Below are 15,489 nucleotides of genomic sequence, written 5' to 3' on the forward strand. Positions count from 1 at the left end.
GGCCTCTCTGAGACCCTTTCTTCTTACTGGTTCTCGTCACAACCCAAAAAATCAATCCCAGTCTTCCTTTTGTGGTTTTGCACACAGACACAAGGAAAATGATTGTTTCGGTGGTTCTGCACTTTGTAATACAATTTCAAAGAGATTCCTTCACCTAAGTGAAGTTGTGTCTGAACATTAGGAATATTAGGAAAATGTATGTTTCTAGCCACCCCTTTTGGCCCCAATTTCACGTCCATTCCAAGTCTGACCATTGTGATATATCATATTGTGGAACAATATCAAAGACATTTCTACGCTTTTACTGGGGTTACATAAATTCTATGAAATGCTCGTGTTAGGCCCATTTGTAGTTTGGAATGTTGTTACAATTTTTTTTTATAAATACTCAAATCATCACATCAAAACCAAGTATCGACGGATAAAAACAACGAAAGCATCATACCAATAAACAAACACAATTTTTTTGTCGTCGGATAAATTCCGCAAAAATATAATTTTAACCTTTCAAGCATGTCACGTCACGTCCAACAACTTGGGCTCAATGGAAATTTGCTAAGCTCATAAGCTGAAGTAGTATCTTAGATAGTTTTTTTTTCAAATATAATTTTAAATACTAAAAGATGTTTTTAGTCATGGTGGTCATGTTTTTTGCTATTTCTGTACGATCATGAATTTTTTAAGGCTAATACTTTAAAAGGAGGATGATGTTAGCCAAATTTGAAATTAATCTGCTACGTAGTTTCAGATTTAATTATTTTGAAAGAGTAATCAAGGGAACCACGGTTATAGCGGTAATCAAAAGAATGTAATCCAGGGACAAAGACCAGACATGGAAAACAGACATACACAACAAAGAACATAAAGTAACTAAAATCATACATACAAAGTAACAAAAGTAAATGAGAATTTGAAGTTTGCAATGAAAGATATCTTCTTTATTATGATTCATTAAAACAAGGGGAGGCAATCCAAGTCAACACATGAAATAACCTGCTCTGATAAAACCACAGACGTTGAATCCTTATCAGTTGGGGTAAGTATGGACACAACATTCAAGCTTAACACAGCTCAGAATTCACATAATAATTAAATATTTGACATAGCACAGGTTCCTACACGGATGCAGTGCCAAACTTAAAATATGCAATACGACATATATCTAATAGGACCCAATATCCATATTTGGGTAATTTCAAAAAGATCACATTTTTAAAGTACCAGTAAGTTACTGTGAAGGGAAAAAGCCTCTTTCTTGGCAACTTTTCCCTAACAGGAAAGGATTTAACCCAAAACTTATCTAACCTGATTTTGTAGTGTGGCACCTTTAACAATGTTCATTTTTACTTCAGAGACCAATGCTATGACAATCTACCCAAGTTTCTATCTTGATACCAGTACTGGCTCCTTATTCTAAATGGTTCAAGTTACAATAAAAGAAACTAGATGTTGCCACTAACAGGACTAATTCCCCATGCATCCTGTAAAACCATGTACATTTGGAGATCGATGTGGACACACAATTCATATTGGACACATTTTCTAAGGTGGATAGACTAAGAATTTTTTCCACACAACTTTGCTGTCATTTCTAAAAAACCTAACTCCAAACCACACTCAGAACTAATTTTGTTGCAAATTTACTTTAAGTATAAATTTCGGACAATATACACATCCCAATATGGTAATTTAACATCCCATTACTAATCCTGTAAGTTGTTAAGGAGGGGTTGCAGACAACACATGATACCAAGTTTTGCTGAAAAACACCTAAGTCCAACCGTCCTAATTTCTACCAATTTTGTCCACACATACATCCCTGACAGTATGCACATCTCTATGTGGTTATATTACATCCCACAAAGTTTCATAACAATGCAGCAATCTGCCTAGAAAATAGTGTGGACAGACAGATGGAACAGAAGGGGTGACCTATATACCCCCAAATTTTGTTTGCAGGGGTAGAAAAATCAACCCAGTCTTCTTTTCCTGGTAAGGCCACTTGATGTACAATTTCAAAATTAAAGATCCATACTCTTACATTAAGTTTATGAAGTTATTGTCTTAATTTCTGGTCCTGTTTGGTTCTGTCTTTTTAAACAGTTCAAGTCAAAACCCTGAAAATCTGTCTCAGCCATCCTTCTGTTGTATGGAGCCCTGTAGCCAATTTCAAAGAGATCTATTTACTTTTTAAGACATCAGAAAAATGTCATTTGCTATCATCCAGACACAAAATATCTACAGGCTATGATGCTGCCACCGCTGGCAATTTTTTTGGATAATAATGTAACAAAATAAGACTATACAATAGAAATATAATTTATTTTAATAATAAAAACAAACAAACTTTTACTGTGATTCACCCTTTCATACAACATAAGTAAACAAACACCTCTATCATTAAGCACTTGATCATTTAAAAAACACAATGTGATGATTAGTATTATGACATGCTGGAAGCCCTGTAATCTGCATTTTGTTGCTACCTACAACAGTTTTTCAAAGTAAGCACTATTAAGATAATCTGACTCCAATGTTGCAGGAGTGTAAAAATCTCCTACAATATGTGAATAATGCATTTTTTTTTGTTGGTATACAATTTTTAAATTTAGGATTTGCTTACTTTAAATGCTGCAAATTACAGGTCACAATGAATAACATTTGGTCTCAATTCTATCAGAATGATTCTTATTCTTCAGAGGTACTTTGAATACTTTACCAATGTTCATGGATTTCCAATTTAAAGAAGCACACCATAATTAAAGCAGCTACTTGTTTGATGTGACTTAATCATGAAATCTCTTTGGGTCATATCATTGGAGATGTTCTTATTGTCAACATTTGTACTAAGTATGTCAGTTTCTCTGATGATTATGATTATGAAATCTTAGATCTCTTTCATCTAATCACAATTTATTTTCACACTATCACAATCATTAAGCTTACAGCCATTTATGAAAACTTAGTCGGCAGTGTAAACATAAAATACTTGTATCAATAGAGCTCTAACAACAGAGACAATATTTGATGAAATGTTATGAAGCACTAACAAATGGGACGATCTTTCAACACATACATTAGAAGTGTCAACCAAGTTTTCACATTATTCAATTTTGTATATAGCTTGTACAGATGTTATAACTCATCTTTCACACTATCATCATCGTCTTTCTGTAATATAAATGAGAGAAAACATGACTCCTTGGTTACATCAGTTTTCTCCCATCATACCATGAGCTTGCCTGTGTCTCTTTTAACATGATCTTATATGTTAGTACCAACATTCCAGTCTTAGAATCCAACAATTTTCCATGCCATCTATACAATGTTCTCAAAGGAAATTGCAAGATTTAAAAAAAACAAACCAAAAAACACAATTTTTTAAAAAAGTCATGTTGATGACAAAAATGTTGTCATTGCTCTTTGCATGATACAATTTGCTGCAACAATTATGAAGAATTATATTTGCAGTACTATTATTTTCTTTGAGGACATTTATGTATGCAGAAACTAAAATCTCTAATACAATTAACAAAATGTTTCCAAATGCACTTTTGATTCAACACACAGGCAAAGCAAAAAGGTATGATGGGAAACACAGCATAAAACTCATGCTTAAACACAATAATCTGATTCACTATATATAGTTCTCTACTTTTGCATTTAGAATTGATATGTAAATTATTATTAACAGTTTGACTTCACAGATAAGTTTTTTTTGCACATGAATACTCACAAACTCAAAACTGAATTAATAGCTTTTACTATGTTTCATTCAGAGAAATATTCTAAAGATTATAAAATGACAGACAACTTTTAATATATTTGGAGTACACTTGTTTTTAATCAAATATTGAGATCTATCAAAAGCAACAAAACATGGTGTTTATTCAACTGAAGAGCTGAAGTAAAGTGGTGTGTACATCTATCAGTTGAATAGGAAATAAAATGTTTATCATGCTTTCCAATGAATTACCTTATCATCAGTATCTTCATCTGTAACTTCTTCTGTATTATCAGCTGGGGCTTCCTCTTCTGGTTCTTCATCAATCTGAAGAAAACAACAAATCAAAAACTCTACAATCTATATGGTAATTAATACCCTGCAAACAGTCATTTACTCCTGCTAAATATAAGCATTGAAGTATATGGATAGGTAAATTTACACCTGCTAAATCTAGAAGTTAACACTGAAGTATATGGATAGGTAAATTTATACTTGCTCAATCTAAAAGTTAGCATTGAAGTATATGGATAGGTAACTTTGGGATTTATGGCTGGCTAATCCTAGAACTGAAAGTCCTGAATACAACATATACATTTGTTCACTCAAATAGACTGATATAAAACTCATTCTATACACTTAAAAGTTTCTTTACTTGGAGACACTGTGTATTAAGTAGTATATTATTGTAATAAATAATAAGATATAAAGGCACCTATAAGAATAAACCAATTAAAATATAGAAAAACAAAGGGTAATCTTACAGCACAGACATCATATGATAAATTTCAATGTGAATGGTTACTTAACATTATAGTATGCATTATTTACCTTTGCATCTAATGGTATATCCATAGAAAGTCGTAACATTCTTTCTACTCTGCCGGCAAAACCAGACGTATCTTGTAAAACATAACCAGATCTTAATGTAGCTGTCTCAAACATAACAACAGCCAAATCTTTAGCTGTTTGGTCTTCAGCATTTGTCTGTAAAGATAAACCAGTATGTATTTAAAGGTGAAATAAAAACCTCTGTGGAAGAGAAGTCAAACCATAAAATGGCACAATACTTAGGGTGATACAATAAAGATTCAAGATGTAGAAGAATTGCATAAGTTCAAGTTATCATAAAATCAAAGTTGAATATAGGAACCTGTTCTTCATTAGACTTGCATGAAAACTGAGTACAAAATAAAGTATTGAAATGCACAGATTGATTAAGAAACATAAAAAACATGAGTTCAAGACTTGGCACTTAACCACATTGAAACTGATCAATAAGTGTTTTATGCAAAGTATTATTTATAAAGTTACTGTTTTTGACAACAAATTCCTGAATGGTTAAACAAACCCAAGAATTAATTCCAACCTCCCTTTTGTGAAATGGAGCCTTTTTAGAGGATGTAGACTCATTAGGTAATATTCAAGTTAGAGCACAACATGAAGTTGGATGCATTGTTGTGCTAAGTATACCCACAATCCTGCAGGAAATTAATATGGGGCAGCAAATAAAATGGCTTAAAAGGTATGCCCAATCTATACAAAGCCCAATACCAAGTATGAAATAAATTCGTCCAGTGGAAACTGAGACCTTTGTCACAAAAAATCTCAATCATTATGTATAATGAAACACTGGAAAGTCCATGGAAACAGTAAATTGAAGAAATTTTGACTGATGGATGGACAATATGATTCAAATATACCACCCACATGTTGAGTGGAGGTATAAAAAAACAATATCTCTCGGGTGATCTTCATACTATTATATAACTATTTAAAAATGATTTTTTGTTGTTGTCAAAAAATTTAGAAACTTGACAGTAAGCAACTTATAGTAATTAAGATTATTTAAAAAATGCCACAGGAAATTACAGAAATGTTTTTATAATTGTGATAAATTTCAGAACTAACAATTGCTGGTAATAAATTTAGTGTGACTTACTTCCACTCTTGTTTTCAATTCTTTAATCAATGGATGTCTTGGGTTGATTTCCAAGGTCTTCTTCTGGCTTGAGTAAAAGCTATAAATAGAAACACAAGGTTAATACAAATATCAAAGGAAATAATACTTCCTATAAATGGGAAATGTATAATTTCCACCATAAAACTTTTTTAGCCTCTGATTCCACCGAACAATTCTATATGAGTTCTACAAAGCTATTACATTTGAAAACAATTTACCAGCTTATGAAACAGAACACTGTCTCTTACCTTTGTGATGCATCCTGTGTCTTGGCGTAAGCCTGAGCCTTCATGATTCTTTCCATGTTACCAGACCAGCCATAACTACTGGCAATCAAGGCACATGGTGAAGTGGTTAGACGATCAGAAACAGTTGCCTTTTCAATCTTGTCCTTAAGGGCTTCATCTTTCATCCATTTCATTAAAGGTTCAAATTCTTTTTCTAAAGCTTCCTTCTTTTCTTTAGCATTTTCAGAATCATCCAGTTTTAATCCTTCTTTAGCAACATTCTGGAACTTTTTGCCATCAAATTCTGGCAGAGCTTGTATACAGTATTCATCTACTGGTTCTGTCAGATACAAAACTTCAAAACCTTTCTTCAGAAGTCTTTCAACAAATGGTGATTTTTCAACCTAAATACAAAATTGGTTTCATTAATTTAGAAAATACAAAGTGACATCTTATGTTGTGTGTGAAACATTTCTTAGCAATAATATAAGTATGTAAAAGAATATATAAAGTTCCTTATTGACATGCTTATATAGTAGTAAGTAAACTACTGTCATTTATTAAACCCTCACACAGTTCTGAGTCCATATGTCAGCACTTTCATTAATGCATCGAGCAATTCAACTAAGGGTAAAGTAAAAAAATAAAAATAAGAAAGGAAACTTTTAAAATCTTGTTACCTCCTCCCTGCTAGAACCAGCAACAAAGAAAATAGCTTCTTGTTTTTCTTTCATTCTTTCTACATATCCAGCCAATGAAGTCTGTTCTGTGTCGGAGTTGGATGAGAAGAATTTCAACAATTTAGCCAGACGAGTTCTGTTGGAGTTGTCTTCAATTACTCCCAGTTTGATGCTTGAGAAAAAAAATAATAAATATGTTACAGTTGACACAACACCATAATTATAATACTGATTTAGTCTGAAAGGGACCTGCACCCAAATAATTGTAAACAAAAAGTCATTAATATCATGTTAACTGTAATTGAAAAATTCTGATTCTCAAAATAAGTGATTCTGCATAATAATGAAGTTATTATATAGGTATACAATATAGGATGTTTACAAATAATAATTTGGATGGCAAAGTTGGACGTCTACTTGCTCATATTGTGACAACTACTCTTTTTTCCAAAATGGGTGAACTCTTGCAAAATTTTCATCAGCTTACCTGCTACTTAAAATACTACTGACATCCTGGTAGTTCAGAACTGTATGTTATTTTGTCCTCACAAAAAAATTGTGTATGTCTAATGGAAACCTCCCTCAGTGAGACCCTAATAAAAATATACTCCAGTTCAAACTTACTTGGTACTGTATTCTTTCCAGAATTTATCGTATTCATCTCCTTCAATCTTTTTAATCATGTCCAAAGTTTTTCTCACAAGTTTTTTCTTAATGACCTTGAGTAGTTTGTGTTGTTGAAGAGTTTCTCTTGATACATTAAGTGGTAAATCATCAGAGTCAACCTGAAAACATTTGAACAATAGTATTTAATTCACACAGAATCATTACTAATAAAGTAGTCAGCTGGTTGAAAGAGCAAATCAATCAAGTTTGAATGACATGAGACAAAGCATGATCCTTTTGGCCTTTTTTGTCAGACTTCAGTTATCAATCACAATTGACCTAATCATTATTGAGCAATACAGACCAAAGTAGTACAAATTACGAAGTAAGACTGAAGTTCACTTCTATAAAGCAAAGATTGTAAATGTTATACATCAACTTACCAATCCTCTGACAAAAGAGAGATATTTAGGCATCATGTCTTCAAAGTTATCTGTGATGAACACTCTTCTGACATACATCTAAAGGAATAGTCAAACTGTTACAGTTACAAGTAAACATTTAACATTTACTGGCTATTAATATCTTTCAGGGAAAAAAATTTATATTTGTTTCCTGTAACCAAGGCAAAAAAATCCAGGTAGGTAGTTTTTTTTTTATGTGACTATTTTTCAGTGCAGTGGCCGCATTCCATAAAAGCCTGTTGCAGCATACTTGTCTGGCTCCAAGCAACCATTTTGTTGATCAGAATAAAAACATTTATGGAACCAGAATGAATTTTTGGTGGATTTTGATGGGAAAAAAGTCCAGGTCAGTCGGGAAACAAAAAACAAACATATATTTCTATTTTGCCTTATAAAAAGAATTGATTGCTTGCATTGATTCATTCTAAGTTAAGCTTCTTTAAGATCTTACTCCATTTCCATAGACAGTAGTAACAGTGTTAAGTACTTAGTTAAGTATCCAGAATACTGCAAATAACATCAGTACTGAAATATGAATTGTACCTTGATCTGGTCAACATTTTTGCCGTAGTTCTGGAACATATCATGTGGGGATGTCTTTGGTACATAGAGAATAGATTTAAATGTAACTTCTCCTTCAGCAGTGAAATGTACTCTGGCCATAGGGTCTTCATGGTCTTTACTGAGGGTCTTGTAGAATTCATTATATTCCTCATCAGTTATATCAGATGATCTGTGAAAAAATATGTTAAAAATTAGGATGAAGACCAATTAAGGAATTTATATATGTAATACATGAATTCACACTTGTCATTTTGTTCTGAATGACCCAATTTGTCTCTGAATAATCTTATGAGTTTTTTGTCTTCTGAGAAATAATGCTATCTTACACTGTGATCTTTTTAATCTTAAAGTTGAAAGAGCATTCAGTATAAAAACAGTGGGAAAATATGTTGTTTTGGCATCCACAAGTGTAAATTGATTTACTTTAGACTTTAGTTCTTTAAGAACTGTATAAAAAAAAAAACCAAATTCAACTGCCAACAATCCAAGAATGGCTTTGATTTATTAAGCATTTAAGCTGCATAGAATATAGTGATTTCTGGTAAATACCTAATTTTATTCAAAGAGTTATGTTAAGCTTGACTCCTGATTTAGTAACAAATGTACTTTCAGACTTACTTTCTAGTCCAAATAGGCTTAACACTGTTCATCAGTTCCCAATCCCAAACAGTTTTAGAAACCTTCTTTGTTTTAGGTTTCTCTTCTTCCTTGTCTTCCTCTACCTTTCCATCTTCATCTTCTTCTTCCTCTTTCTTTTCTTCTGGTTCATCTTTGGCTTCTTCTTCATCTTCCTCAATCGGTTCTTCAACCTCTTCAGTCTACAATAGTAAAATTTGTTCACATTGTTATAACAAATCAGTGAAAACTTTAATAAGAAATCAAGCTACATGTGAGAATTGTTTTCAATGAGTTCAAAGAATTTTTTTCCAGACATTATTTTTAGTACAGGCTATGTGTCTCCCTCAAATAAAACCAAGTTCCTGATAATGATATGGCAGTTCCTCAATTAAAAAGAAAAGTGTTTTTTTTCCCATGCAGACTGATAATTTTAATCTCTCAGTCAGGAAGAAATTCTTCAATATAGATTTGCATTCTCAATTCTTGTTATGCACACCTTACTGCTCCAGACATAGATGTTAAAGTTGATAAACTGACTGTATTTTCTGATCAAGTCTTTCAAGGTGTTCTCTTCTAAGAAACTGTGGGCCTCCTCTTTAAGTTGAAGACTGAAAAATAAATCCAAAAATATAAAACTTTACCTTCCCTATTAAGTCGGAAAATATTTCTGTAACTAAAAGGAATCCATTTTAAGTCAAAAACATGATATAACTAAATATAATAGAGTTAATTTTAAATTTGATATTCTAATCCAATTCTAAAACGCACAAGTTAAATAATCTCCCTTTGTCAGCATCCTAAATACGATCTTGCTTCGTACAATTCATTACATAATACTAAAACGTATTTAATAAGATATGATTTCATTTGTGTTTATATAAATGAACAGACCAACCGAGTATGATAGGGGAATTATGATCTCCTTCTAAAGCAGTTAGCTGGGCACAGAAATAATTATTTTGCCAATGCTGAATTCATAAAAATGTTTCTAATTATCTGGAAACATACCTGATTTGAGTACCTCTACCTAGGGTGTTTCCACGTGGATCTTTGGTGACACTGAATGATTTTGAGTCTGATTCCCAGATGTGTTGTTCATCATCATTATGTTTTGAGGTAACAATAATTCTGTCAGACACTGTAAAAAAGAAGTAAAAGATAGCAAAGTGGAAAATTCTATTTGATTGATAAAATAATTAACAAACAATCATTAAAATTTGAAAGTTTTGTAAGAACTTAACATAATTGTACTAGCATGGTACACTGCACCAGTTCTTAATGTAACACAGTGAATATTTAGGATGTATTTTAATGTGGATAACCATTTCACAAAAAAATTAAGGTATCATTTTAATACAATTTATGTTTTAAACTGGTATTTCTCTGTAATTTGTAAGTCTTATATTTTACATGGCAAAAAGTAAGGTCTATTTATCATTAGTAATTACAAAATTTACCAAATCTTACCTAAGAATGATGAGTAGAAACCAACACCAAACTGTCCAATCAGATCTGTCATTTCAGTCTGAGAGGTTGCTTCACCAAGTTTCGACAAGAATTCACTAGTACCAGATTTAGCAATAGTACCGAGGTTGTTAACCAAATCGTTCTTGGTCATACCTATACCAGTATCAATAACATGGAGGATGTGGTTATCTTTGTCAGCCTAAAATGTAAACAAAAAATGAGGAAATTCTAAAGAAAATGGTGGTACCTAAACTCACCATCTGTTACCATTGTCTGCTATATCAAATTTAAATGAATAGACTGACTGAACAAAATAACTCATTATCAATTTTTGAAAGAAATTCTTGATAAAATATTTTATCAGCATCCTTAAGTTTTTGGCACAAGCTTCAATCAGAAAAATCCAGGTAGGTAGTTTTTTTTATGTGACTATTTTTCAGTGCAGTGGCCGCATTCCGTAAAAAAAGACTTGTCTTTCGTGAGTACTGCTTAATTGTATTTAACCTCATTATAACTGTATCTTCAGAAATTATTCAGCCATGGAACATTTCAACTGGTGTAACTACATTAAACTGCCATTATACCTTAATTTTGATGCTGAATTCATCAGTGTGTCGTAATGCCTCTTTATCTGTCAATGACACAAATCTAATTTTGTCCAAGGCATCAGAAGCGTTAGATATCAACTCTCTCAAGAAAATCTGGAAAGCAGATTATAAGAAATCACAATTTGAACTTAAAAATACCTCAAACACATGCATGATTATGTAATAAAACTGATATCAGAAGAAGCTTGTGAAAAATGCCTATATAATATAATTAAAGTAACTGATTTACTATTACCTAATATACTATAGTTTGAATGAATTGTGTGGAACAAAACTTCATTTCTTCAGTCAGAAAGAGCAATGAAAAGCTAACAAATTATTGAATTCCTTATTGCTAGTTCATTAAATTTTCAAACCAACTGCTATATTTTGTAGGTTATTGTTCCAATCAATTACCTGGAACGAAACTATCTTAACAGATCATAGACAGGTGATGTAATGAATACCTCTTTATTTTTGTACAATGAGTTGATGATGAGTTTCATCATTCTATCGACCTCTGCCTGAAAAACATGCTTTTCAGCTTTATCACGGAGTTCCTTCATCTGAGCCACATTCAACCCATCCAGCTTAATGGCCTCTTCCTCCCTGAAAAAAAAATCATTTGAGTAGATACACATCTACTTGATAGGAAGGGGACTGTTAAAATACACTGTAATCAGATTAATTCAGTTGCAAAGTCAGCAAAAAAATCACAATCAAGTGGTGTGTTCAAAGGAAAGAAAAACATTCTTAGAAGTTCTTCATGTTTATAATGCTGACAAAATATACTAATTCTGTGTAAGTAGAACCAACCAAATACCACAACACATGTTACAAAATATCAACTTAATCACACTGAATACTTTCTATAAATATTAACCAATTGCACATTACAATTGTTCTAAATGGGCTAAGCAAATTTATTATTTGACAAAAGTAAATGGAAATCAAACAAAGCTTGGTACCATTATCATGGAATAGATTTCCTGTTTCTGTTAATCATCTTGTGATTTTACACATAACATGCTGATATCAGCAAAAATTCAGGCATACATAATGCAAGTAGTTATTATCATTAAGACAGTGCACTTTTTTGTAAGTGGTTTATTTTCTACACATCAACTTTTGTCAATGTGGGAGTATGAATGTTTTATCGGATTAATGAGCTTCTTTTATCTGCCAACATGACAACATTAGTAGTCAACTTTCTTAAATGGACAAGAAAAAAAAAAGCATTTCAGAACTCTTGTCAACTGTATATCACAACATTGGAAATACTATGGGACAGATATGCAATGATAATAGAACACAGATGTGTAAACAATTGATTGGTAAAACCCTGGCATCAATCATTATCACCATGTTCAGTACAACCAGTCTCTATCTGATCTAGACATATAAACAGATGACCTTCATCAATTAACATCAAAAACACAAACATAAGATTACATCTTATCTACATTATGTAGTTTACTTGTATTTACAGTTATAATTACACAGGTGGGTTGAAACATGTCCATGTCCCTCTTGGATTTGACCCCCTAAAGAGTATAACTACACCTTTATTAATTTTTCAATGTATACAAAAATGTAGGTCAGGATTAATGACTTTTACAAATCCATTACATATAAAAGTTAATCCAAAATGTTCTAGAGTAGTTGCACTAGTTCTTTTTATATTAAAGAGCAATAATTTTGTTTTTTATTCAACAAACACTCTCTTTATTTTGATAATACAAGAATATTGCTTTACCATATATTTACAATTTTGCTTTATCATAATTTCAAGAACAGAAGAAGTAATTATTATACAAGTCGAGTTTGTGAGACTGGCCAAAAAGTATCTTTTTTAAAAGTAAATATTTGGGATCATAAATCATCCTGTAAAGTTTTAAAAAATTAAACCAGCACTCAGATAAGTATATAGATGTATAGATTTTGACATTTTCTGGGTAGACTACTAACACTACTGTAGTGCACTCTTTAATATTTGAATGCCAAATAGCATCTGTAATATCTCATATTTGTTTATCTAAAAGTAACTAATATTATCACAATCTTCTTCATTTGCTTATCTTAATGTTTAAGAATCAATAAAAAAGTGTATTACTATGGAGAGGGTTGTGATGGGTAATACCATGAGGTTGGTATGCTTTATTTTGGTTAATTCTGTGCTCACAATTTATGATACAAAATGCAATACAATGCAAACATCAACACTTGGCAAGTGTAGGTAGAATTATAAATAGCTGATGCATAACAGACTACAAATATTCTCAACAAGAATAAAGGCTAACTCTGTCATCACTGTCAGCTATCTATTCCACTATCACGTAAATCCTTATTTTTTATTATTAGTATGTACAAAAGTAAAAGCTTTTTTCAATCAATGTCAATTGACTAATAAACTTAAAATGTGAAATCCTTGACCAATCACCCTAAATTCTCATCTTCACATTGGAAGTGTTCCTAACATTCATGTACATGTACCATAATTATTAACATTTTATTGAATTTCTATTGAATTTAAATATCTTCTGAATTGTTACTTCTATTAACCCTCAAGTTCCACTATCTTGATAAATCTTTGTTTTTTTTTAAACAAAAAACAATGCATAGTAAAAATAATTACAGAAGATTAAAATAACAGTTTCAAATATTTCTTTTCAAATACACGTTGGCTAAATTAAACAAGTACATGGATAATGATGACTCAAGATTGAACATGTACTACACATTGCATATCTGTAACAAAATGTTGATCAAATATCTTTAGTAGTATCTGTCAAAAACATAATGCATTGAACAGGAAAAACTTTTTCTTCAGATTAGTTAATTATGGCTTACTAACTAATTACCACCAAATGAACCTGGGTGATACATACGTATTAGATTCTATTAAGAGAATCTTCATCCATTCTAGTAAACAATGAGGTTAGACAAGTACAAGAGAAAAATGAGTACTGGAGTCAATTAACTATTTCAAATAGGTTTTGTATTTTGTACAGACTGAGACCTCAACTACATTGTACATGTAAGTTGAACATTAAGCTCATCAGCCTCATCATGTGCATTTTATCTTAATCACCATGAATTTCAGGTCAAAAAACTTACAATGAATGCCACACAAAAAGTTGTAAAAGTGTCTGTGTTAAATTATCAGTTATCTTTCAAGGTCTTCTTTTCTTTGCCTTAACAAGGGGAGTGGCAAAAGAACCTACTATCTCTTTCCACTGACCATAAATCCCAGCCTTACATAAAGACTTCAAGTTGTTTATTGTATAACTGTGGTAAGGAATAATAGCTTTTTACAGGTATTCTCCAAATATTATTATAACTTGTACCATAGCTTATATGTGTCTTATACTGTTACAACTTGAAGGAGAATTAAGGTAAGACTTTTTAACACTAGAAACAATGGTTAGGTATTCCTGTGCTTACCGAAGGCCAAAAAAATGTCTGTTTAGGGTTACATTCCTCCCAAAAATAGGGTAGGTAGGTAGGAATTTTCATTGTATTTTATTTTTCATTTTATTTTTTCTTGACTAAAGTTGAGCCTATATTTGTAAAATAGCATCATGTTTAAGTCATGAAAGTGTATGGTTTTAAGTAGAAAGTTTAATTTTTAACATACCCACCTATTAATCATGTCTTTTATAACAATATACTTATTTTTTGTAGGAATTTTGAACAAAATGTAAGTTCACTGTACATTTGTATTTTAAAATATTACCTGCAAATATATTTTAAAAAGTTACAAATTTCTGACGTTTGGTAACATTGATGTATTTTTTGAAAGACAAAGTGAAAAATACATATTTATATGAATAAAGTCTTATCAAAATATATTATTCATTTGTTTTATTAAACCTTGAGTGTGAAGAATGTCTGACCTGTATGTTATAGATGTACAAATGTATGTCTGGTACCGAAAAAAAGGTTACGTTACCATATATCTCAAATCCATCGTCTTTGGAGGTGAAATCTGTCTTGTACTTAACAGTTATTGTAAATGTTTTTATGTCAACTTCTCCGTGATAGAGCTCCAAAAGCTCGTAAGTACAGTCAGTCTATTTGGAAGCGCTGACACGAGAGATTTGCTTTCTTGGTGACAGCATTTACTGTATTTTAGTGTCATGATACTTGTGGCTTCCATTGTGCTCATCATCAGTAATATGCTTGGATTTACGTGATATAAATCAGTGTCCTATTCAAACGTTATTGTGACCTGGTTTTAAACGCACTTTCAGTTTTGGCGGAAATTACCGATTTTGTTAATTTTGGAGAAAAAATGTAATAGGGTCAATTGGGAAACCCGAAACAGACATATTTTTTTGGCCTAATTTTAAAGAGAACAACCTGAAATTTTAATTGATAGTCATTCGGGCTACCTAATTTATCTACCAGAAAGCCCTATGAGCTATTTAGCAAGAAAAGTGTCAAACCCAGGCTGGTAAAATTAGAAGTGAATATACACATGTATCATTGCAGTCTTCATGGTTAAGCAGAAGTAGGAAGCCCAAGCCTTGTCAAAATGGAGATGGGCTTGTAAAAACTACTACAGGCCAACAGTCACTATATGAAAA

General features: G+C 31.7%; 1 protein-coding gene across 1 annotated transcript in view; it reads right to left on the minus strand.

The window, feature by feature from the left end:
* LOC148626801 (uncharacterized) overlaps positions 1 to 15,489 on the minus strand; it is a 28,802-nt gene that overhangs the window by 12,062 nt on the left and 1,251 nt on the right. Inside the window, exons 3-16 of the mRNA XM_088564629.1 lie at positions 11,368 to 11,509; positions 10,898 to 11,014; positions 10,314 to 10,512; positions 9,855 to 9,984; positions 9,343 to 9,454; positions 8,847 to 9,046; positions 8,208 to 8,397; positions 7,644 to 7,721; positions 7,219 to 7,379; positions 6,595 to 6,766; positions 5,936 to 6,318; positions 5,667 to 5,745; positions 4,556 to 4,711; positions 3,977 to 4,051 (exon numbers count right to left, since the gene is read on the minus strand). Coding sequence (XP_088420755.1) covers positions 3,977 to 4,051; positions 4,556 to 4,711; positions 5,667 to 5,745; positions 5,936 to 6,318; positions 6,595 to 6,766; positions 7,219 to 7,379; positions 7,644 to 7,721; positions 8,208 to 8,397; positions 8,847 to 9,046; positions 9,343 to 9,454; positions 9,855 to 9,984; positions 10,314 to 10,512; positions 10,898 to 11,014; positions 11,368 to 11,509 — 2,194 coding nt within the window. The remainder of the gene's footprint in view (positions 1 to 3,976; positions 4,052 to 4,555; positions 4,712 to 5,666; positions 5,746 to 5,935; positions 6,319 to 6,594; positions 6,767 to 7,218; positions 7,380 to 7,643; positions 7,722 to 8,207; positions 8,398 to 8,846; positions 9,047 to 9,342; positions 9,455 to 9,854; positions 9,985 to 10,313; positions 10,513 to 10,897; positions 11,015 to 11,367; positions 11,510 to 15,489) is intronic.

The sequence above is a fragment of the Perna viridis genome, chromosome 1, assembly GCF_037379345.1.
Source record: "Perna viridis isolate PV_CMFRI_1.1 ecotype Kerala chromosome 1, ASM3737934v1, whole genome shotgun sequence".
Lineage (NCBI taxonomy): Eukaryota > Metazoa > Mollusca > Bivalvia > Mytilida > Mytilidae > Perna > Perna viridis.